The following is a 24,919-nucleotide window of genomic DNA, read 5'->3' on the forward strand; positions in this document are numbered from 1 at the left end:
TAAACATTCCTCCAACTTTTGACTAGGGTGCTCCCTGATACTTCCTGCTAACATTTGCTTCAGGTCCCAGCTTAAAGATCACTTCCAGAAATACCCCAGGCCCCTACCACCAGTTGCCCACCCCCTGGAAGGTGGGAATTACAACTTGTTCATCATTGGTGTGTCAATGGTGTGCCTAGAAGCCTTCCAAATATTTCTGAAAATAAGGAGATACATTAAAATTAGAAGGAAAAAGTCAGAATCATTGGACAGGTTTATTGAAGCTGAGAATTTTTCTCACAATCCAAATGGCTTCTGGTATGGGCTGTGTGACGTCTCTTTGATCACAAGGCCCCATCCACCAAACCCCAACAGATCATTCCTGTCCTGTTCACTATGGAATATAATTCATCAAGCTCCCCCCACATGTGGACTCTGCTGTTGGATACAGATCAAGCTCTCTGGAATGTCTGCTTGCACACTTGGCCTTCACAGAACAGTTCCTAGGGAGAGGGAAGAAGGGAGAACAGAGATGAGTTGGCATATAGTCTATTATTATTGGGGCTTTCCCGATGGCTCAGCAAATGAAGAATCCACCTGTAATGCAGGAGACATAGGACACTCGGGTTTGATCCCTGGGTCAGGAAGATCCCCTGGAGAAGGAAATAGCAACCCACTCCAGTATTCTTGCCTGGAGAATCCCATGGACAGAGGAGCCTGGTGGGCTTCAGTCCAAAAAGTAGCAAAGAGTCAGACATGACTGAGCAACTGAACAGCAGCAGCAGCTGTTATTATTATTAGTCATACTTTTGACACCAGGTACATGGTGTCTTTTCCAATCCCACATCTCCAACCCTGTTACAACAAATTGGACAGCCAACAATTTAATTTAGTTTGGACACTGAGGATCAGAGCTAGTGTAGACCCCACAGGTCAAGGGCTTAGTCTCATAAGATTGCTCCTACTTCAGAAATCAATCACATCACCCATATATCTGACTGATCATCCCATATCGAGGATTCCCACAACTCCCTTCTCAGGTTCAATACTTTGCTAGAATGGCTCACAGAAACACTTTTTGCTTATACTTACAGGTTTATTATAAAGAATGTAACTCAGGAACAGCCAAATGGAAGAGAGGCATAGGAGAAGGTATTGTGGTGGGGGTGGGAGTGGGGCATACAGAGCTTCCATGACCAGTCTAGCCGAGCTCCCTTCCAGCACTTCTATGTCTTCGCCAACTAGAAAGTTCTCTGAACCCCTTTATTGTTGTTCAGTTGCTAAGTCACGTCCAACTCTTTGTGACTCCATGGACTGTAGCACACCTGGCTCCTCTGTCCTCCACTATCTCCCTAATTTTGCTCAAATTCATGTTCATTGAGTTAGTGATGCTATCTAACCATCTCATCCTCTGTTGTCCCCTTCTCCTTTTGTATTCAATCTTTCTCAGCATCAGGGGCTTTTCCAATGAGTCAGCTCTTCACATCAGGTGGCCAAAGGATTGGAGCTTCAGCTTCAGCAACGGTACTTCCAATGAATATTCAGAGTTGATTTCCTTTAGGATCGACTGGTTTTACCTTCTTGCAGTCCAACGGACTCTCAAGAGTCTTCTCTAGCACAGCAATTCGAAAGCATCAATTTTTCAGTGTTCAGTCTTCTTTGTGGGCCCAACTCTCTCATCCACACATGACTATTGGAAAAATCATAGCTTTGACTATGCACACCTTTGTTGGCAAAGAGATATCTCTGCTTTTTAGTACACTCTCCAGATTTGTCATGGGGCTTCTCAGGTGGCACAATGGTAAAGAATCCACCTGCCAATGCAGGAGATGCAGCAGATGTGGGTTTGAACACTGGGTCTGGAAGATCCCCTGGGGTAGGAAATGACAACCCACTCCAGTGTTCTTATCTGGAAAACTCCATGGTCAGAGGAGCCTGGGGTCCAGTGCATGGAGTCAGACATGACTGAGCAACTGAGCATGCACACACACAGAGGTTTGTCATAGCTTTCCTTCCAAGGAGCAAACGTCTTTTAATTTCATGCCTCCAGTCAGCATCCACAGTGATTTTGGAGACCAGGAAAATAAAATCTGTCGTTGCTTCCAGTTTTTCCCCTTCTATTTTCCATGAAGTGATGGGACCAGATGTCATGATGTTAGTTTTTTGAATATTGAGTTTCAAGCAAGCTTTTCACTCTCCTCTTTCACCCTCATCAAGAGGCCCTTTAGTTCCTCTTCACTTTCTGACATAAGGGTGGTGGCATCTGCATATCTGAGGTTGTTGATAATTTCTGCCAGCAATCTTGATTCCAGCTTGTGATTCATTCAGCCCAGCATTTCACATGATGTACTCTGCATAGAAGTTAAATAAGCAGGGTGACAATATAGCCTTGTCTTACTCCTTTCCCAGTTTTGAACTAGTCAGTTATTCCATGTAAGGTTCTAACTATTGCTTCTTGACCCACATACAGGTTTCTCAGGAGACAGGTAAGGTGGTCTGGTACTCCAGCCTCTTTAAGAATTTTCCACAGTTTATTGTGATCCACACAGTCAAAGTCTTTTGTGTAGTCAATGAACCAGAAGTAGATGTTTTCCTGGAACATCCTTGCTTTCTCCATGATCCATGAACTCATTTATGTAAAGGTTTTTATGGAGGTGTCATTACATAGGCATGATTGCTTAAGGTAATGGTCAATCTCTAATCCCTCGCCCCTCACCTGAGTTCAGGGGCTGGGCTGAATGTTCCAACCTTCTAATCCTACCTTGATCTTTCTTCAGACCAGCCCGCGTCCTGAAGCTCTCTAGGGTCCCCAGCCACCATTCATCTCATTAGCATACAGAAGATACTCTCGTTACTCTGGAGATTCCAGGGATTTTAAGAACCAGGTACAAAGGCCAAATATTCATTGGTTTTCATTATATCACAGCTTATAAAAATCATAAGCCTCACGATGAAGGTAAAAGATGAGAGTTGAAAAATCTAGCTTAAAACTCAACAGTCAAAAAACTAAGATCATGGCATCTGGTCCCATCACTTCATGGCAAATAGATGGGGAAACAATGAAAACAGTGACAGACTTTATTTTCATGGGCTCCAAAATGGTGCAGATGGTGACCGCAGCCATGAAATTAAAAGACACTTGCTCCTTGGAAGAAAAGCTATGACAAACCTAGACAGCATATTAAAAAGCAGAGATGTTACTTTGCTGATAACTGTCCATATAGTAAAAGCTATGGTTTTTCCAGTAGTCATGTACAGATGTCAGAGTTGGACCATAAAGAAGGCTGAGCACTGAAGAATTGACGCTTCTGAACTGTGGTGTTGGAGAAGACTCTTGAGAGTCCCTTGGACAGCAAGAAGATCAAACCAGTCAATCCTAAGGGAAATCAATTGTGAATATTCATTGGAAGGACTGATGCTGAAGCTAAAGCTCCAATACTTTGGCCACCCAATGGGAACTCACTGAAACTCACTGAAAAAGCCCCTGATGCCAGGAAAGATTGAAGGCAGGAGGAGAAAGGGACAACACAGGATGGGATGGTTGGATGGCATCACCGTCTCAATGGACATAAGTTTGAGCAAACTCCGGGAGATGGTGAAGGACAGGGGAGCCTGGTGTGCTGCAGTCCATGAGGTTGCAAAGAGTTGGACATGACTGAGCGACTGAACAACAGCAACAATAAGAATCATCCCACAAATGTCCTTAAACCAAGGGTCCTTCTGCCGCCTGCTTGGGCAGAGTTCTTGGACATGCCAAAAAAGGATGCAGCAATTTGAACATTACTTCTTACAGCCATATAATCTGAATTCTTAAACATATTTGTATTTCCTTTGTAGTTCCATACTACATTTTTGTGATGGTAAGTTTCTTAACTTTGTTTTTATTGCCAGAAGAGTGTGAGATTTGTCCATCTAAGAATCAGAGTATCTTCAATCCCTTCATAATCAAAGACCACCACCTCAAAGGCCACCCACACTTTAAGAGCTCTAGTTTTGTTTTCATGGATCTGACCTAGATTTCACATGTACATTGGGACCAAAAAGGCGTAGAGTTGAAAGCACACATTCTTGTCAGACCTAGATTTGAATCTTCACTCTGCATCTTGGGGAATTTCTAAACCTCAATCTCGTCATTTGTAAATGGGAAAAAAATAGTGTCCCTGTCGCAGGATTGGTTTGAAGACTAAGTCAGAAAATGCACTCAAAGGATTTAACTAAGTAATTGCACACAAAGTCATCATTCGAAAATGTAAGCCATTGTAATACACATATATGGCAAGAAGGAATTCTCATTTTAAAAGCCATAATTAGCCTTTATGCACAATTTTATACTTTATAGATTATATTTAGAAATTATTGATTAGGTTGACTTATAACTTGTATGGTCTTGGAGTGCTGGTGGCTTCAGAAATTGATATACCCCTTTTGGAAGTGAATAAGGCAACAAAGTAGCAGGAAGCAATGATGTCTGGGACAACACCGATCCCCTCTGTAAGTTCTTCCTAAGGAAATAAATGCATGGCTGCAAAAAGCTCTATTTATGTGAATTTAAGAGACAGCAGAAAACACTCTGAAACAATATTTCTGGACATTGCAATTAAGAAAACATTTTACTAAAATGAAAGTTCATGAATCTGATGGAATAGTACACAGCTGGTTGACTACCTTATTGTATGGTTTCAACTAACACAAAATGAATGCAACAGGACAATTGTTAGAAAGTTAGAATATGTTTTTCTATTAAATGAAAAGTCAGAATACTCTCACAGACCGGAAGGCAAGACATCAAATTGAAAACAGTTGTGTTGGGATGGTAGGATTGCTGGTCACGGTTTCCTAACCTCATTTTAAAAATAAGAACATTTAACAACAACAAAACAAACAACCCAACCTGAAAATCGGCAGAATGCCTAAATAGACATTTCTTCAACGAAGACATACAAATGGCCAGTAGGCACATGAAAACATGCTCAACATCGCTAATTATTAGAGAAATGCAAATCGAAACTACATGAAGTACCATCTCACAAAAGTCAAAATGGCCATCAATAAAGTCTACAAATAACAAACGCTGGAGAGGGTGTAGAGAAAAAGGAACCCTGCTACACTGTTGGTAGGAATGTAAATTGGTGCAGCCACTATGGAAAACAGTATGGAGGTTCCTTAGAAAACTAAAAATAGAATTACCATATGATCCAGCAATCCCACTGTTGGGAATATATCCAGACAGTACTATAATTCAAAGAGATACATGCACCCCTATGTTCATAGCAGCACTATTCACAATAGCCAAGACATGGAAACAATCTATATGTCCATTGAGAGATAGATGTACAGATAAAGAAGATGCAGTACATATATACAATGGAATACTACTCAGCCATAATAAGGAACAAAATAATGCCATTTGCAGCAACACGGATGCAACTAGAGATTATCCTACTGAATGAAGTTAAGTCAGAAAGAGAAAGACAAAAGCCATATGATGCCATTTGTATATGGAATCTAAAATATGACACAAATGAGCTTATCGATGAAGCACTCACAGACAGAAAACAGACTTGTGATTGCCAACGGGGTAGGGGTGGCGATGGAGGAGGGATGGACTGGTAGTTTGGTGTTAATAGATGCAAACTGTTATGTATAGAATGCATGGACAACAGTGTCCTACTGCATAGTACAGGGAACTACATTCAATGTCCTGGGATAAACCATAATGGAAAAAAACATAAAAAGAATGTGTGTATACATACACACACACACACATATATATATGTATATACATACACACAATATATATATATGTATGTATGTATATACACACACACACACACATATATATATGTATGTATGTATGTCTGGAGGAGGGCTTGGCAACCCACTCCAATATTCTTGCCTGGAGAATCCCATGGACAGAGGAGCCTGGTGAGCTACAGTTTCTAGGGTCGTACAGAGTCAGACATGAATAAAGCAACTTAGCGCACATGCACGCATGAATGTATGTGTAACTGAGCCACATTATTGTACAGCAGAGATTCACACATTGTAAGTCAACTATTTCAATTAAAAAAATAGAGGAACAAAATAGGGCCAGTACCAGGTGGAGTTGGTCCCCTTCAATCCAATGGGTCCAGCCTCTGTTCTTCTTTTCCCCCTTCTGCACACAGGTGAGTCTGTCATTGTCCCAGGTGACCAAGCTCTGCATGAGGGATGGGAGAAAATACTGATTTGCTCTGGCAGCATACTCAGATATGACTAGAGAAGATGTCAAGGACCTTGCAAAACTAAAAGTCTATGTCATGACTTTAATTTTTGCCTTGCAGGCTTCCCTGTTGGCTCCGTGATAAAGACTCCACCTGCCAATGCAGGAGACACAGGTTCGATCTCTGGTCGGGGAAGATCCCACATGCCTCGGAGTAACTAAACCCATGCACCACAACTGTTGAGCCTGTGCTCTAGAGACTGAGCGCCACAACTACTGAGCCCACATGCCTTAGAACCTGCGCTCTGCAACAAGAGAAGCCACCACAATGAGAACGCTTTGCACTGCAACTAGAGAGTAGCCACGACCGCCACAACCAGAGAAAACAGCCCACATGGCAACAAAGACCCAGCACAGCCAAAACTAAATAAATAATTTTTACCTTGCATTTTCTGTTATCCACGCCTTTGTTATCCTCATCAAATTCTTCTCCAACTTTAAATTTCACAACATAGTTCCTGAAGGTGCTGTTCGTGTGGATGGTAAAAGAATCCCCATTCTGTTCAATCACTTTCTGTGGCTTCAGCATCTTGGCTATCTTACGAGTGGCAAAGTCAATATCTTAAAAATAATTTTTTATAAAGAAAAGACATTTAAACATTTACTTGAGACACAAAAGTTAAGGATTTGGCAGCTGTCCTCAAAATCATTGCATCTGATGGCTAGTGTTTCTCAGGGTTTTGGTATAGACAGTTCCCATTCAGTGGCTTTGAACGCATTATGAACTAGAAGTAAAGGCTGCTTATTTTGTTTATTTGCTTTAATATTTATTTATTTGGCTGCCTTGAGTCTTAGTTAGCAACGGGCGGGATCTTCAATCTTCGTTGTGGCATGTGGGATGTTTAATTGTGGCATGCAACTCTTAGTTGCAGCATGTGGACTCTAGTTTCCTGACCAGGGATTGAACCAGGGCTCCCTGCATTGACAGCACAGAGTCTTAGCCACTAGACCAGCAGGTTAGTCCCAAGGTTGCTATTTTAAATAGAGAAAAAGTAAAAGTCATTCAGTCGTGTCTGACTCTCTGTGACTGCATGGACTTATCAGTCCATGGAATTTCTAGGCCAGAATACTGGAGAGGGTTCCCTTCTCCAGGGGATCTTCCCAACCCCAGGATTGAACCCAGGTCTCCCACATTGCAGGCAGATTCTTTATCAGCTGAGCCACCAGGAGGCAAAGTGCAATTTTAGCCAGAGCTGAGGGAGGTGACAAAGTGAGTGATGAGCTGTGCAGATCTTGGGGGGAAAGAAGTGTAGGACTGGAGAAGGAAATGGCAACCCACTCCAGTATTCTTGCCTGGAGACCCTCATGGAGTCTGGTGTGCTACAGTCAGAGGGGTCACAGAGTCGGACACTACTTAGCAACTGACCAGCAACAGCAAGTGTACAATAGAGCTCACTAGAACTCTCAGGAAGTGCATGTCAGATGGTCTCAGGAACCTTCAGGAGCCTGAGGTGGCTGGAGAAGAATAGGGAGAATGAGGAGGAGGGGAGGACCTAAAGATGAGATTCAGGGTAGCATAAGGGACCATCGGGCTTTAATTCAGAGCATGATGGATTTGGATGGGAGCCACTGGAATATTTAGAGCAGGTGACATGATCTCATTGGCAGGCAGCCACAACTGCTGGCTTGTCATCCTGAACATTCCTATGAGTCACGGGACATGGTTCTCCTATTTAGGGAATGTCCTGTTCATGTAGAATGAAGTTTCAGGAATCATTTCAGAGATTTATGTACTTCATTGCAGATACCTTGGTCCCAGAATTGTCCCTGTTTTAACTTGTTTGCCTAATAGATTCATTTGTTTCTGACATGACTGGCCCTCAGAGCTGGGTGTGCTTTTCAGGGCTGGGTGCCTCACATCTCCATTTCCAGCCTAGAAAACGTGGCCAAGCCCTTCACAGGGCTCCATGAGCATCGCATTAGCCCCTGCCCATTTCTTTTTCTTTTTTTTTTTTAATGTATTTTTTGGCTGCACCACACAGCTTGCAGGTTATTAGCTTCCCCAAACGTAGGCTTGAACCCCAGGCCCCCAGCAGTGAAAGTGCTGAGTCTTAACCAGTGGATCACCAGGGAGCTTCCAGTTCTACTCATTTCTAAGCTCGACGATAGTCTGAATGTCCTTGTCTTAAGAAAGCTGTTTATTTTTTTTGCTTCCCTGGTGGTCCAGTGGTCATGAATCTGCTTTACAATGCAGGGGACACCAGTCTGATTCCTGGTCCAGGAAGATCCCACATACCACAGGACAACTAAGCCCCCTGTGCCACTACTACTAGCCTGTATTCAGCAGTTAGTGAAGTTTGTGTGCCCTAGAGCCCGTGTTCCCCAACAAGAGAAGCCACTGCAATGAGAAGCCGGCACATTGCTGCTAGAGAGTAATCCCCACACACCCGCGTTCTCTGCAACTAGAGAAAGTCAATGTACGATAACAAAGACCCAGTGCAGCCATAAATATATAAATAATTTTTAAAAAGCTAGCTATCATTCATTCTTAGAATGAAATAATATCATTCATTCTATCAATTTGATAGAATGAAATAATATCAAAAAATAATAATTTTTGGTATATTGTCACCCTGCTTATTTAACTTATATGCAGAGTATATCATGTGAAATGCCAGGGTGGATGAATCACAAGCTGGAATCAAGATTGCCAGGAAAATATCAACAACCTCAGATATGCAGATGATATTAACCTAATGGCAGAAAGTGAAGAGGAACTAAAAGAACATCTTGATGAAGGTGAAAGAGCAGAGTGAAAAAGCTGGCTTGAAACTCAACATTCAAAAAACTAAGATCATGGCATCTGGTCCCATCACTTCATGGTAAATAGATGGGGAAAAAATGGAAACAGTGGCAGATTTTATTTTTCTGGGCTCCAAAATCACTGAGGACAGTGACTGCAGTCATGAAATTAAAAATGCTTGTTCCTTGAAAGACAAACCTAGACAGCATCTTGAAAAGCAGAGACCTCACTTTGCTGAAAAAGGTCCATATAGTCAAAGCTATGCTTTTTCCAGTAGTCATGTATGAATGTGCCACGCTTAGTTACCCTTCGTGTCTGACTCTTTGTGACCCCATAGACTGTAGCTCACCAGGCTCCTCTGACCATGAGGATTCTTCAGGCAAGAATACTGGAGTGGGTTGCCATGCCCTTCTCCAGGGTATCTTTCCAGCCCAGGTATCGAACCCAGGTCTCCTGCATTGGAGGCTGATTCTTTACCATCTGAGCCATCAAGAAAGGCAAGAATACTGCAGTGTGTAGTCTATCCCTTCTCCAGGTGATCATCCTGACCCAGGGATAGAACCACATTGCAGGTGGAGTCTTTACCAGCTGAGCTACCAGGGAAGCCCATGGATATGACAGCTGGACCATAAAGAATGTTGAGTGCTGAAGAATTGATGCTTTTGAACTGTGGTGCTGGAGAAGACTCTTGAGAGTCCCTTGGATTGCAAGGAGATCAAACCAGTCAATCCTAAAGTAAATCAACCCTTGGAAGGACTGATGCTGAAGCTGATGTTCCAATACTTTGGCCACCTGATGGGAAAAGCTGACTTATTGGAAAAGACCCTGATGCTTGGAAAGACAGGGCAGAAGGAGAAGGGGTCGACAGAGGATGAGATAGTTGGATGGCATTATTGACTCAATGGACATGAGTTTGAGCAGACCACGGGAGACAGTGAAGGTAGGAAAGCCTGGCATGCTGCAGTTCATGGGGTCACAGAGTCAGACACAACTTAGCAACTGAACAACAACAACATCATTTGCAACATATTGGATGGACCTAGAGATGATCATACTAAATGAAATAAGTCAGAAAGAGACACATACCATATGATATCACTTATTAATATATGTGGAATCTAAAATATGATATAAATGATCTTATCTATGAAACAGAAACAGACTAACAGACATAGAGAATACACTTGTGGTTGTGGAGAGGTGGGGAGTGGAGAAGGAAAAGATTGCCCATTTGAGATTAGCAGAAGAAGCTGTTATATATAGGATGGATAAACAGCAAAGTCCTACTGTATAGTATAGGGAAGTATATTCAATATTTTGTGATAAACCATAATGGAAAAGAATATAAAAAAGAATATATACATATATTTAACTGAGTCACTGTTATACAGTGGAAATTAACAGAATATTGTAAATCAACTTTTTTCAATAAAATGAAAAAAAGCTTTTTAACCTAGAATTCTAGTTTTTAGCATGAAATGCAAATGATCCAGTCTTTACTTATTTTCAGGAATCTTTAAACATGGAGGCTAAACCCTTCAAATATTTATCTGATTATTAATATGATCAAGCCAAATTTAAAATAGTTATCACTGACGTTCCTTAAACCCTTTTCTTTATGTATAACAAAAAACAAATAAGAAACCAAACTTGAGATGATTATATCAATTATGCTTTTACAATCAGTGAGATGATTTGTTGCTAGTAAATTTAAAACTGGTACTACCACATTATAAGACTGTCACTTAACAGATTGATGGTTGCAGGCTGGCCTTTTTAAAGATCAAAATTTAAACTAGCTTAAGTTCTGGTCATTTTCTGCCAGGTCAACACTTACCATGACCTCAGTGACCAAATTGCTCATAAGGCTTTTGTCCAGGTCAAACCATGCTTTTCCACACCATTGATTTTTTAAGTAGGAAGTATGACATTCCAGCAGATGGAAGTGAAGTGGAAGTCACTCAGTTGTGTCCAACTCCGCGGCCCCATGGACTGTATAGTCTATGGGATTCTCCAGGCCAGAATACTGGAGTGGGTAGCCTTTCCCTTCTCCAGGGAATCTTCCCAACCCAGGGATCAAACCCAGGTAACAATCTAAATGACGCACATACCATTATAAGTGTGTGAGCATATACATTTTAGGGCAGGATCTCAAAGAGGCCAACACAAACACATACTTTTCTAAACTTCGTCTGTTCACATTAACCCTTCATTTCAAAGCCACTTCTTTTTAAAAATTTTTTTATTTTTATATATTTATATTATTTGGCTGTGCTGGGTCTTGTTGTGGCATGTGGGATCTTTGCTTGAAGCATACAGGATCTTTTATACATATATAACTGAAACTTTTCATTAAAAAAATTTTATAGTTTGTGAGTGACAAAATGAACAGTGTGTAATGTGGTGTGACCAAAACTATGTTTTAAAAGTTCATTCATACACAGAGTTTAAATCTCAGGTAAAAAAATAAAAAACAGCCACTTAATAGTGTCAAATTTTTATCCCATTACACATGAATATTGTGTCAGATTTTATTAATTTGTCTTACAGCAAGATCTTTAGCTGTGGCATGTGAACATGCAGCATGTAAGATCTAGTTCCCTGATTAGGGATTAAACTCAGGCCCCCTGCCTTGGGAGCTCAGTCTTAGCCACTGCACCCCCAGGGAAATCCCCCAAAGCCACTTCTAATTTTGAGGCAATGTGGGTCTTGGAGCCAAGAGAATATGGGCTTTAAATCCCAGCTTATTCAGTGACCTTCAACAAGTTGGTAACATCCTTGTGTTCTCATGTTCATGATGAGATTAAAGGGAAGTCCTGGACAAGATGGTCAAGCTCTGTAGGCTTTAGCTTCCTTCCTGCCTAGAGTGTCATACCCTGGGTCATCCTTGGCTATTGTGGGACCCATCAAGAACTCCCAAATCTGCAGCCAACTTCTCCAGACTATAGAACCCAAGCGAACTTTCTTCAGCATCCAAAGGACAAGTTGCCTTTCTTTTCCCTTCGATTTGGCAGAAGCTAGGAAAGAGCAATATTGTTGGATCTGCAGGATCAGCTCTACTCAGAAAGGAGTTATTTCCCTCCTCAGAAGAGATGCTGGCTGGGACACATTGAAACAAACTCTGTGGGGCCCGCCTCATTGCAAATCTCTTCTGTGTCTTTCCTTTCTTTTTTGTAGAAAATAGACTTCAGCTTCCCTGGTGGCTCAGACAGTAAAGAATTCACCTGCAGTGTGGGAGACCTAGGTTCAATCCCTGGTTGGGAAGATTCCTTGGAGGAGGGCCTGGCAACTCACTCCAGTATTCTTGCCTGGAGAATCCCGTGGATAGAGGAGCCTGGTGGGCTACAGTCCATGGGGTTGTAAAGAGTCAGACATGACTGAGCGACTGGAAATCATCAGTAAGTTCAGGGGTTTTGAGCATGAATGACCCATTCTCCTTGCTTGGCACTGCAATAAAGCTTTCTCTGCTCCAAACTCTGATGTTTCCATTTATTTGGTCTCACCATCATAAAATAAAATTCATAGTTTATGACAAGACAAGGGAAATTTAAACAAAAATTCTTTGCCTTTTGGCCTTCCCCTCCACCTCCCTCCCCACCACACTGTGTATATATGTGCATACTTCTGATTCAGTGAAACTTCTGATTCAATGAAACTATGAGCCATGCGGTGTAGGGCCACCCAAGATGGACGGGTCATAATAAAGAGTTCTGACAAAATGTGGTCCACTGGAGAAGGGCATGGCAAACCACTTCAGTATTCTTGCCTTGAGAACCTCATCAACAGTATGAAAAGGCAAAAAGATATGACACTGAAATATGAACTCCCCAGGTCGGTAAGTGCTCCATATGCTACTGGAGAAGAGTAGAAAAATAACTCCAAAAAGAATGAAGAGACGGAGCCAAGGTGAAAACAATGCCCAGTTGTGGATGTGACTGGTGATGGAAGTAAAGTCCAATGCTATAAAGAACAATATTGCAGAGGAATCTGAAATGGTAGGTCCATGAATCAAGGTCAATTGGAAGTGGTCAAACAGGAGATGGCAAGAGTGAACATCAACATTTTAGGAATCAGTGAACTAAAATGGACTGGAATGGGTGAATTTAATTCAGATGGCCATCATATCTACTTCTGTGGGCAAGAATCCCTTAGAAGATATGGAGTAGCTCTCATATTCAATAAAAGAGTCTGAAATGCAATACTTGGGTGCAACCTCAAAAATGACAGGATGATCTCTGTTCGTTTCCAAGGCAAAACCATTCAATAACACAGTAATCCGAGTCTATGCCCCAACCACTAATGCCAAAGAAGCTGAAGTTGAACAGTTCTCTGAAGACCTATAAGATCTTCCAGACTAATGCCAAAAAAAGATGTCCTTTTCATCATAGGGTACTGGAATGCAAAAGTAGGAAGTCAAGAGATACACGGAATAACAGGCAAGTTTGACCTTAGAATACAAAATGAAGCAGGGAAAGTCTAACAGAGTTTTGTCAAGAGAATGCACTGGTCATAGCCAACAGCCTCTTCCAACAACACAAGAGTTGACTCTACACATGGACATCACCAGATAGTCAATACTGAAATCAGATTGATTATATTCTTTGCAGCTAAAGATGGAGAAGCTCTATACAGTCAGCAAAAACAAGACCAGGAGCTGACTGTCGCTCAGATCATGAACTCCTTATTGACAAATTCAGACTGAAATTGAAGAAAGAAGGGAAAACCACTAGATGATTCATGTATGACCTAAATCAAATCCCTTATAATTATACAGTGGAAGTGACAAATAGTTTCAAGGGATTAGATTTGATAGACAGACTGCCTGAAGAACTATGGATGGAGGTTTGTGACATTGTACAGGAGGCAGTGGTCAAGATCATCACCAAGAAAAAGAAATGCAAAAAGGCAAAGTGGTTGTCTGAGGAGGCCTTACAAATAGCTGAGAAGAGAAGAGAAGCGAAAGGCAAAGGAGAAAAGGAAAGATATATCCATCTGAATGCAGAGTTCCAAATAATAGCAAGGAGAGATAGGAAAGCCTTCCTAAGTGAACAATGAAAAGAAATAGAGAAAGAAATAGAATGAGAAAGACTAGAGATCTCTTCAAGAAAATTTAGAGATATCAAGGGAACATTTTATGCAAAGATGGGCACATTAAAGGACAGAAATGGTATGGGCCTAACAGAAGCAGAAGATATTAAGAAGAGGTGGCAAGAATACACAGAACTATACAAAAAAGATCTTAGCAACCCAGATAACCATGATGGTGTGATCCCTCACCTAGAGCCAGATATCCTGTAGTGTGAAGTCAAGTGGGCCTTAGGAAGCATCACTACAAGCAAAGCTAGTGGAGGTGATGAAGTTCCAGCAGAGCTATTTCAAATCCTAAAAGATGATGCTGTTAAAGTGATGCACTCAATATGCCAGCAAATTTGGAAAATTCAGCAGTAGCCACAGGACTGAAAAAGGTCAGTTTTCATTCCAATCCCAAGGAAAGGCAATGCCAAAGAATGTTCAAAGTACTGCGCAATTGCCCTCATCTCACATGTTAGCAAAGTAATGCTCAAAATTCTCCAAGCCAGGCTTCAATAGTACGTGAACTGAGAACTTCCAGATGTTCAAGCTGGATTTAGAAAAAGCAGAGGAACAAGAGATCAAATTGCCAACATCTATTGGATCATTGATAAAGCAAGAGAGTTCCAGAAAAACATCTATTTCTGCTTCATTGACTACACTAAAGCCTTTGATTGTGTGGATCACAAAAAAACATGGAAAATTCTTAAAGAGATGGGAATACCAGACCACCTTACCTGCCTCTTGAGAAATCTGTATGCAAGTCAAGAAGCAACATGGATGCTTCATCAAGCATCAGACATGGAACAACAAACTGGTTCCAAATTGGGAAAGGAATACGTAAAGGCTGTATATTGTCACCCTGTTTATTTAACTTATATACAGAGTACATCATTCAAAATGTCAGGCTGGATGAAGTACAAACTGGAATCAAGACTGCCAGGAGAAATATAAATAACTTCAGATATGCACATGACACCACCCTTATGGCAGAAAGCAAAGAGGAACTAAAGAGCCTTTTGATGAAAGTGAAAGAGAAGAATGAAAAAGCTGGCTTAAAACTCAACAGTCAAAAAACTAAGATCACGGCATCCAGTCCCATCACTTCATGGCAAATAGATGGGGAAACAATGGACACAGTGACAGACTTTATTTTCTTGGGCTCCAAAATCACTGTAGACGGTGACTGCAGCCATGAAATTAAAAGACGCTTGCTCCTTGAAAGAAAAGCTATGACCAACCTAGAGAGCATATTAAAAAGCAGAGACGTTACTTTGCCAAGCAAGGTCTGTCTAGTCAAAGCTATGGTTTTCCAGTAGTCATATATGGTTGTGAGAGTTGGACTATAAAGAAATCTGAGTGCCAAAGAATTTATGGTTTTGAACTGTGGTGTTGGAGAAGACTCTTGAGAGTCCCTTGGACTGAAAGGAGATCCAACCAGTCCACCCTAAAGAAAATCAGTCCTAAATATTCATTGGAAGGACTGATGCTGAAGCTGAAGCTCCAATACTTCGGCTACCTGATGGGAAAAACTGACTCACTGGAAAAGACCCTGATGCTGGGAAAGATCGAAGGCAGGAGGAGAAGGGGATGACAGAGGATGAGATGGTTGGATGGCATCACCGACTTGATGAACATGAGTTTGAGCAAGCTCTGGGAGTTGGTGATGGACAGGGAACCCAGTTGCAGTCCATGGGGTTGCAAAGAGTGGGACACCACTGAGCGACTGAACTGAACTGAAGTGAAAGCTTGGACTCTGCCCCAATTCTCTCTGGAATCTCCTCTGCTCAAGTCCCTACATGAATAGCTTAAAAATTCCCCAATTTTGCCGTTCAAGGAGACACTGCTTTGAGAAAGATCTCCACTGTTGTCCTTATTTGCTTTAAGTAATTATAAATCCTTTCTTCTCCTGATATTTGGCTTGGTTGTTTCTCTTGGCTGTATGCCCACAAAGAGGTAAATTCGGTTTTCAGGTGACACTATGAGATCTCTTGGGTTGTACTTTAGACACTCTTAGAATATCAAATCTCATCCTACCACCTCTAACAAATAGGGAATCTAACAGAATTCAGAGGCTGTATAGCTTTGATTCTATTACCAACAATCAATGGCTAGTTCTGGGTTTCCAGTTTGGTGCTCTGCTGTACTAACTAGCCTCTCTATTCCAGAAATCCCTAGCACACTTATCTTTCTTCTGGGAAACAGACTGCAAATAAGAATTAATGTGTTGTCTGGATCCAGTATCTTTCTGGAACCAGAACCAAACATTAAAAAAGGAGTCGTGGGACTTCCCTGGTGGTCCAGTGGTTAAGACTCCATGCTGCCATTGCAAGGAGCACAGGTTCAATCCCTGGTGGACAGCTAGGCTCACACAGGCCACGCAGTACAGCCAAAATAAATAAACAAAATTAAAATTTTTAAAAATAGGAGCTGTGAGGCAGGATATAAATTCAATACTATTTGGTTTAATCCTCTGTGAAATGGGTTGGATGATAAGTGAATACAGCTAATGTAAATAAGGGCTTCCCAGGTGGTACAATGATAAAGATTCTGCCTTCCAGTGCAGGAAACACAGGTTTGATGGTTCAATCCCTGATTGGGAAGATTCCCTGGAATAGGAAATGGCAACCCTCCAATATTCTTGCCTGGAGAATCCCATGGACAGAGGGGCCTGGCAGGCTACAGTCCCTAGGGTTACAAAGAGTTGGACACAACTGAAGTGACTTAGCATGAATGCACACAATATAAATAAATAGAGCCTCTGTTAGCCTCATAGGATCTCATACAATGGTAGATAATGGATAAATTTCTACAGAAATCATGAAAAAAGAAGTCTCAGACAAGGAGTCACAGCATAACGTACAGAAAAGTAAGACAGTATTGGAGACAGGTGAAGGATTTCACGAATACACATTTGAAAAACACTGATTACAACAGTCAGAAGGCGGCTTTGCAATACTCAACAGGCTTAACAAAAGATGTTTCCACACACTTGAAACAGTCACCCTGACTCCATTCCCTGTTTTCTTCTCTAAGAAATTTGCTCTAAAAGCCATCAGATCAGATCAGTCGCTCAGTCGTGTCCGACTTTTGGGACCCCATGAATCGCAGCACGCCAGTCCATCACCAACTCCCGGAGTTCACTAAGACTCACGTCCATCGAGTCAGTGATGCCATCCAGCCATCTCATCCTCTGTCATCCCCTTCTCCTCCTGCCCCCAATCCCTCCCAGCATCAGAGTCTTTTCCAATGAGTCAACTCTTCGCATGAGGTGGCCAAAGTATTGGAGTTTCAGCTTTAGCATCATTCCTTCCAAAGAAATCCCAGGGCTGATCTGCTTCAGAATGGACTGGTTGGATCTCCTTGCAGTCCAAGGGACTCTCAAGAGTCTTCTCCAACACCACAGTTCAAAAGCATCAATTCTTTGGCACTCAGCCTTCTTCACAGTCCAACTCTCACATCCATACATGACCACAGGAAAAACCATAGCCTTGACTAGACGAACCTTTGTTGGCAAAGTAATGTCTCTGCTTTTCAATATGCTATCTAGGTTGGTCATAACTTTCCTTCCAAGGAGTAAGCGTCTTTTAATTTCATGGCTGCAGTCACCATCTGCAGTGATTTTGGAGCCCAGAAAAATAAAGTCTGACACTGTTTCCACTGTTTCCCCATCTATTTCCCATGAAGTGGTGGGACCGGATGCCATGGGAATAACTAAAAAGAAAGCACTGCAAGGCAAAATTCAAAGCCATGCCCTGATCTCTAACACTTTACCCTCCACAAAGATGTCCGATACTAGCCAGAGAAACCAGGGAAGAAAGCACTTATGAGGACTTCTCTGGCAGTCCAGTGATTAACAACCCATAAACTCCCAATATAGGGGCACAGGTTTAATCCTTGGATGGGGAACTAAGATCCCACATGCCATGGGTTGTGACCAAAAACAACCTCCCCACCAAAAAACCACAAACAATCAGAAAAATAAAGCGCTTATGATCACATGTCCCCACTAATTTGAGGGTGAGGTGATAAGTAAATTATCAGGGCTTACTACCTTTAGGAAAAACAATAATTAATTCCTTCTTATGAATTAGAAACAGAGAAGAAATGAGATTCAGATTACGGGTAGCAGAATATGCCACCCCAAGATATGCCACTTTTTCATATTGAATATTTTGAAATGAAGGTCATGGGAAAGCAGAAAAGCCCTGCCCTCCCCCAGAGCAGGACATAATTTTGTAAACATGTCCCTGCTCTCCCTGTACCAGGTTGGACAGAAATTAGGGACACAGCTCTGAACTCCTATCAGTCTAGAGATGGCACCAGAAGAATTTACATAACAAACTTTACTAACTCGTTCTTATTTACCATTAGTTCCTGCATGTATTTACCTTCCCAAAATTTGTCACCCCTGGAATCACAAAGCCCTTTGTCTTATTACTTCTCTACAGAATTATTACTCTTTGCTCAGGTGCCATATAACTTCCTTTTTTTTTTCTTTCTTCTTCTTTTAAAAAAATTTTGGCCACACCTGGTGGCATGTGGGATCTTAGTTCCCCAACCAGGGATCAAATCCATGCCCCCTGCATTGGAAGTCGAATCTCAACCACTGGCCCACCAGGGAAGTTGCCTCAGCTCAGGTTCTAACCACTCTGAGACACTCATCGCTGAATGCTCCTGAGTGTATTCACCATGCATGTGTTAACAAGCTTCTGTTTGTTGTCTTGTTACGCTGTCTCTTTGTATAATTTACAGGGTCCCAACCAATGAAACTAAGAAAGGTAGAGAAATAATATTTTTTTCCTTGCCTATACGGTTTCTGTCAGTATGAATCTGATTTAGCTTGAGAAGTTTCAGGCATCCCTGCTTAGTGTGAGAAAGGGAGGATAAAATCCTACCACAGGTTGGGAGATCTTACAGACACACTGGAACCTTAGAATTGCTGTTCAGTCACTCAGTCATTTCTGACTCTTTGCAACCCCACAGGCTGTAAGCCTGCCAGGCTCCTCTGTCCATGGGGTTCTCCAGGCAATAACACTGGAGTGAGTTGCCATTTCCTTCTCCAGGGGATGTTCCCAACAGAGGGATCAAACCTGCATCTCCTGTGTTGGCAGGCTGATTCTTTACCACTGAGCCACCTGGGAAGCCCAGAATGGTACAGTCCAAAATGGCTAAAATACTTGATTTTATGTTATTATTATTATTATTAGGCATGGTTAAAAGAAAAAAAAAAAAAGGACCACCTGCTCTCAATTTGCAGATGGAGAAACCCAAGCCCAGGTCAGATAATGTGGAAGAGGAGCCAGAGCAGCCCCCAGTCCCCCAGACTTCCGGAAGCTCCGGCCCGATCAAAAGTGCCCCTGATCAGGGACTTCCCTGGTGAGCCAATGTCTAAGACTCCATGCCCCCAATACAGGGGGTCTGGGATCCATCCCTGATCAGGGAACACGTCCCACCTGCCCCAACTAAGACTTTGAATGCTGCAACTAAAGATCTCACATCTTGCAACTAAGCTTCAGAGCAGCCAAATTAAAAAATAAAGTTCAAAGAAGATGCCCTATCTCCTTTCACCATTCCGATAGCCTTCTCAAGTTCTGCTGGCTGGTAGGGTAGCCAACTTCCACTTGTGTCCGTTGAACATTAGAAACATGGCTAGTCCTGGCTTGAGGCTTAAAATGAACTCCTATTTAACAACAGCAACACAAAAAGGTGCCTCTGATTGCTGTTATTTAGTCAGAAGCGCTAGGCATGAGCAGGTGCTCAGAACCACCAACGCTGACGAATTAAATCACCAGCAGGAGGAACTGAGCATCAGTACCAAAGGGAAGCATTCTACCGTCACGGCAGAAAAGAAACTTAGCGGATCCCGCCGCCCCTCTACATCCCCTGAGGCCCCTCCCATACTTCCTCCCTGCCAGGCAGGGGAAAGTGGAAGCAAACCCTCCAAGCACCGACCCACAGTCCTCCTGGCTGGAATTGGGCCCCGGGGTTGGGGTGAAGAGGTAGCGGCCTCTAAAGGGTCTGGGTTTATTAACCCCCGCCTTTCGATGAGAAGAGGAAACCAGAAAACTAAAGATTTCAAACGTGTCTCCAGAACTCTAACCCGCACGAGAGCCGCCGGAGGTCGCGGGAGGGGCGGGGGGCGAGGGCGGGGCCGGAGGCCAGGCTCGGGACGGTACTCTGGGGCCCCGGAATCTGCGTCCCGGAGATCTCCAGGGGGCGCTGATGCTGCGGGCCGGGACCTCCCCTGGACTCGGGGATTCCCTCAGCCCGTTGCCCAGAAATCCGCGTTAAAGCGGCCACGGGGCGAGGATCTACCGGGAGGGGCTTCGGGTCGGGGCGCCTCCCCGACACCCATGGGGAACCCCATCGTGTCCCCGACTCTCCCTGCGAGGTGGCCTACGCCACCGTCGCCCCCACCTGCTTGGGAGTCCGCGATGGGACAGGAGCCGTTGCCGCGTGGACCGGGCACTGGCGGACAGAGGAGAGGACAGACAGACTGGCGAACTGGGAGAGGAAGGATGGGAGGGACCAGGAGACGGCCAGACGCGTGGAGAACAGGGGGATGCGGGAGACCAAAGGATGGGGGGACAGGCGGCTGGACTGAAGGACTGGCAGACGGACGGAGGTGGGAGACCGACGACAGTCAGACGGACGTTCAGGGGGACAGAGGATAGACGAAGGTGGGGAAGTGGGGGACCCGGAGAACCCGTAGTAAGACTCGGGGGACGCACGGGTGCAGGTGAGGGGACGCAGGGAGTCGGACCAGCATGCCAGCCCGGCGGCCTCCGCCCCGAACTGGACGCGCGGCCGAGCGGAGGCCCCGCACGGCCCCTCCCGTCTACCTAGGGCCCGCATGTAGCCCTCGACGTTGTCGCTGCTGAGCAGGTTCCAGGTGCCGCTGAAGTTGGAAGGCATGGCGGGGCTGGGGACAGCACTGGCCGGGGGCAGTGGGGACTGGGAGACCTATGTCTGGCCGGGGAGGCGGGACCAGCAGGACCTCGAGGGGACAGAGCGGGGAGGGGCCATGCGGGGAGCGCTGGGCACAGGCCTCCTGGAAATCCGGTCCACTTCCAGCCTCCTTGTCCACGCGCTCCTGTCCTCTTCTGCTTTAACTCCAAAGTGGACATACCCCACACCAAGATCAGAGCTACACTTTTTTCTCTGCCTACATGTTAATATGCCTTTCCCAGGTGGCTCAGTGGTAAAGACTCCACCAGCAATGCAGGAGACACGAGTTAAATCCCTGGGTTGGGAAGATCCCCTGGAGAAAGAAATGGCAACCCACTCTAGTATCCTCGCCTGGGAAAGCCATTGACAGAGGAGCTTGGCAGGCTCCAGTCCGTGGGGTTGCATAGTTGGATATGACTGAGCCCACGCACACACATTAATAACCAAGAGATCTCCTTCAAATACATGGCATGGATTGCTGGGTCAGCTGCAAATAATATACCAATAAATCCAGTGCTAGTGGTCTCAATAAATAGGCGGTTATCTTCCTTACCTATCAAGCTGTCCTGGGATAAGTGGCAACTCTATGACATAGAAGTGGCATCTCTGGACTTCCTTGGTGGTCAGTGGTTAAAACTCCACCTGCCATAAAAGGGGACATGGGTTCCCTCCCTGGTCCGGGAAGATTCCATATGCCATGAGCCATTAAGCAGGTGTGCCACAACTACTGGGCCCCAACCCTAAAGACCATGCTCTGCAACAAGAGAAGCCACCACAAGGAGAAGCCCACACCCCGCAACTAGAGAGTAGTCCCCCGTTCCGGAACTAGAGAAAAGCCTGAGCACAGCAATGAAGACCCAGCACAGCCAAAAAACTTATTAATTAAAAATGTTACATATTAAAAAAAAGTGGCATCTCTGTATTCTCCTGGCCTTTCATCCCTGTTGGTTACCTCACTGTCATGAGTTGGCTGCTGGAACATCCACATTCAAGGTGGGAAAGAAGAGGCAGAGAACCACCTGCCATTGTCCCTTCACCAGATTCCGGTTTATACTCATTGGCCAAAACCATGTCATAGGCTACTTCTAATTGCAAGGGAACCTGGGAAATCTAGTATCTAGTCTTCAGTCTTGACAGTAGAGAAAGGCAAAAGAGGTGGGTGTTGGGGGTATGGGGTAACCTATAACGTTAGCCCTAAATACCATCTCTATAGGCTGGCTCCAAGACTTACCTGTTCTTTTTTTTTCTTTAAAGAAAAAATAATATTTATTTGCAGTATAAACAAAGTTCTGTTGCTGGCTCGGGAGATGTGTGTGTGTGTGTGTGTGTGTGTGTGTGTGTATAGGGTCACAAATTATCCTTCATAAAACCTAAAGCAAAACTGGCCACCCTGTTGGCATACTCTCATTTACACAAATCTGATATGTTTTTCTGGGTTTTTCTTTTTAAAGGTAAAAAAGAGAGAGAGAAAGAGAACTATGTACATAGTATGGAAGCTTTTTGTCAATTTCTCAACCGTGGCAAGAATTTCATCTGCTGCCTTGAAGAATCTCTGAAAACCAGCCCTGTGAGGTAAGATGCAGTTGGGCAGAGTTTCCGCGGCCTCCCTCACATGCTGAGTGCTAGCTCGCTCAGGGACCCTCCCCCGGCCTCACGCAGTCCCACCACCTGGGAAAACGGAGTTTGGAGAAGGAACAAAACTGGAGGAGGGTAATGGAATCTGTGGCTTTGTTCTGTGGACACGGGGCATTTCTTTTTTTTGTTTAATTTTTATTGCTGTAGAGTTGATTTACAGCGTTGTGTTAGTTTTAGGTGTACAGCTTATCTGTCCATTTCTGATCTCTCACATGAGCGCCAGACTCAAGTACATTAATAGCCAACACCTATTGAGTGATTACTATGTGTATTATCATTTATCACAAAATCCTACCTCTCCAATAGTTACTTTATTTATCTCCATTTGAAAAAGACAAAACCTGAGACAAAGAGAGGTTAAGTGACTTACCCAAGGTCATACAGTTGGTGGAAGAGTCTGGTTTCAATCTCAGATAGTTCGACTACCAAGCTCATGTGTCACCTCTCACCACTTAAGGTGCCTCTTGGATATCCTAAAGGTACTCAAATTTAATATATTCAAAGCAGAAAGCATAACATAAAATTATTCCTTGGCTTTCCTCATCTCTATAAATTGTACCACTAGTCACCTGTTAAATCCAAAGCCCGGTAAACACTGGATTTTTCCCTTTTCTACTCACCCATATCCAATCCACCAGCAAATCCTGTTGGTTCTTCCAACCTAACCCAAGCCACCATCATGTCTTGCCTCCTCCCTGGGCTTTTGCTTCTACTCTTATCCAACCAAACTATTTTCCATTCTGCAGCCAAGAAAGCTTTTCAGAAATATAATTCAGATTTCATTACTCCCAAGATTCAAATGCTTCAGTGTGTAAATATTTGAATCTCTTTAAAAATCTGAGTCACCTTTTCAGAGCAACCTTCCGGTATACAATTACTCTGCATCACAACTCTGCTTATATCCTTTGTAATTATCATAGTCCATAATTATCATTTTTTTTTGCTTTATTTACTGACTACTGTGCTCGCTTCAGCAGCACATATACTAAAATATTTACTGACTACCTTTTCCATTAAAATGTCAAGAGTAGAGACTGTGTTCATATTATTCACCTCTACAGTATCCCCAGTGCCTAGCATGCCTGGCAAGTGATTATTAAATGTTTGTTGAATGAATGGCTATGAACTTTCCAGAGGAAAGATGCTATTTTTATTGAGGAAACCAGGGGCATAAGGCAATGAAGTGCTTCCCTGGTGGCTCAGACAGTAAAGAATCTGCCTGCAATGCAGGAGACCCAGGTTCGATCCTTGGGTCAGGAAGATCCCCTGGAGAAGGGAATGGCTACCCACTCCAGTATTCTTGCCTGGAGAACTCCATGGACAGAGGAGTCTGGCGGGCTACAGTCCATGGGGTCGCAAAGAGTCAGACATGACTGAGCGCCTAACACTTTCACATAGTGACATTCAGTTCAGCCGCTCAGCCGTGTCCGACTCTTTGTGACCCCATGGACTGCAGCACGCCAGGCTTCCCTGTTCATCACCAACTCCTGGAGCTTGCTCAAACTCATGTCGATTGAGTCAGTGATGCCATCCAACCATCTCATCCTCTGTCGTCCCCTTCTCCTCCCGCCTTCAATCTTTCCCAGCATCAGGGTCTTTTCCAATGAGTCAGTTCTTCGCATCAGGTGGCCAAAGTATTGGAGCTTCAGCTTTAGCATCAGTCCTTCCAATGAATATTCAGGACTGATTTCCTTTAGGATGGACTGGTTTGATTTCGTTGCTGTCCAAGGGACTCTTAAGATTCTTCTCCAACACCACAGTTCAAAAGCATCAATTCTTTGGCATTCAGCGTTCTTTATAGCCCAACTCTCACATTCATGCATGACTACTGGAAAAACCATAGCTTTGACTAGAGGGAATTTTGTTGGCAAAGTAACGTGTCTGCTTTTTAGTATGCTGTCTAGGTTGGTCATAGCTTTTCTTCCATGGAGCGTCTTTTAATTTCATGGCTGCAGTCACCATCCGCAGTGATTTTGGAGTCCAAGAAAATAAAGTCTGTCACTGTTTCCATTGTTTCCCCATCTATTTGCCATGAAGTGATGGGACCAGATGCCATGATCTTAGTTTTCTGAATGTTGAGTTTTAAGTCAACTTTTTTACTCTCCTCTTTCATCAAGAGGCTCTTTAGTTCTTCCTCGATTTCTGCCATAAGGGTGGTGTCGTCTGCATATCTGAGGTTATTGATATTTCTCCCAGCAATCTTGATTCCAACTTGTGCTTCTTCCAGCCCAGTGTTTCTCATGATGTACTCTGCATAGAAGTTAAATAAGCAGGGTGAC

General features: G+C 43.5%; 1 protein-coding gene across 3 annotated transcripts in view; it reads right to left on the reverse strand.

The window, feature by feature from the left end:
* Positions 1–21,194, reverse strand: part of RBP7 (retinol binding protein 7) — a 44,776-nt gene extending 23,582 nt beyond the window's left edge. The window contains exons 1-4 of one of the 3 annotated variants that reach the window (XM_061382791.1): positions 20,900–21,187; positions 6,624–6,802; positions 6,077–6,178; positions 240–482 (exon numbers count right to left, since the gene is read on the reverse strand). In XM_061382791.1, coding sequence (XP_061238775.1) covers positions 432–482; positions 6,077–6,178; positions 6,624–6,802; positions 20,900–20,972 — 405 coding nt within the window. In that variant the 5' untranslated portion in view covers positions 20,973–21,187 and the 3' untranslated portion in view covers positions 240–431. Of the gene's footprint in view, positions 1–239; positions 483–512; positions 2,331–6,076; positions 6,179–6,623; positions 6,803–20,899 lie in introns of those variants that run through there. The other 2 variants (XM_061382793.1, XM_061382792.1) reach the window with 2 other exon arrangements.
* Positions 21,195–24,919: the final 3,725 nt, after the last annotated feature.

The sequence above is a fragment of the Bos javanicus genome, chromosome 16 (genome assembly GCF_032452875.1).
Source record: "Bos javanicus breed banteng chromosome 16, ARS-OSU_banteng_1.0, whole genome shotgun sequence".
NCBI classification, from domain to species: Eukaryota; Metazoa; Chordata; class Mammalia; order Artiodactyla; family Bovidae; genus Bos; species Bos javanicus.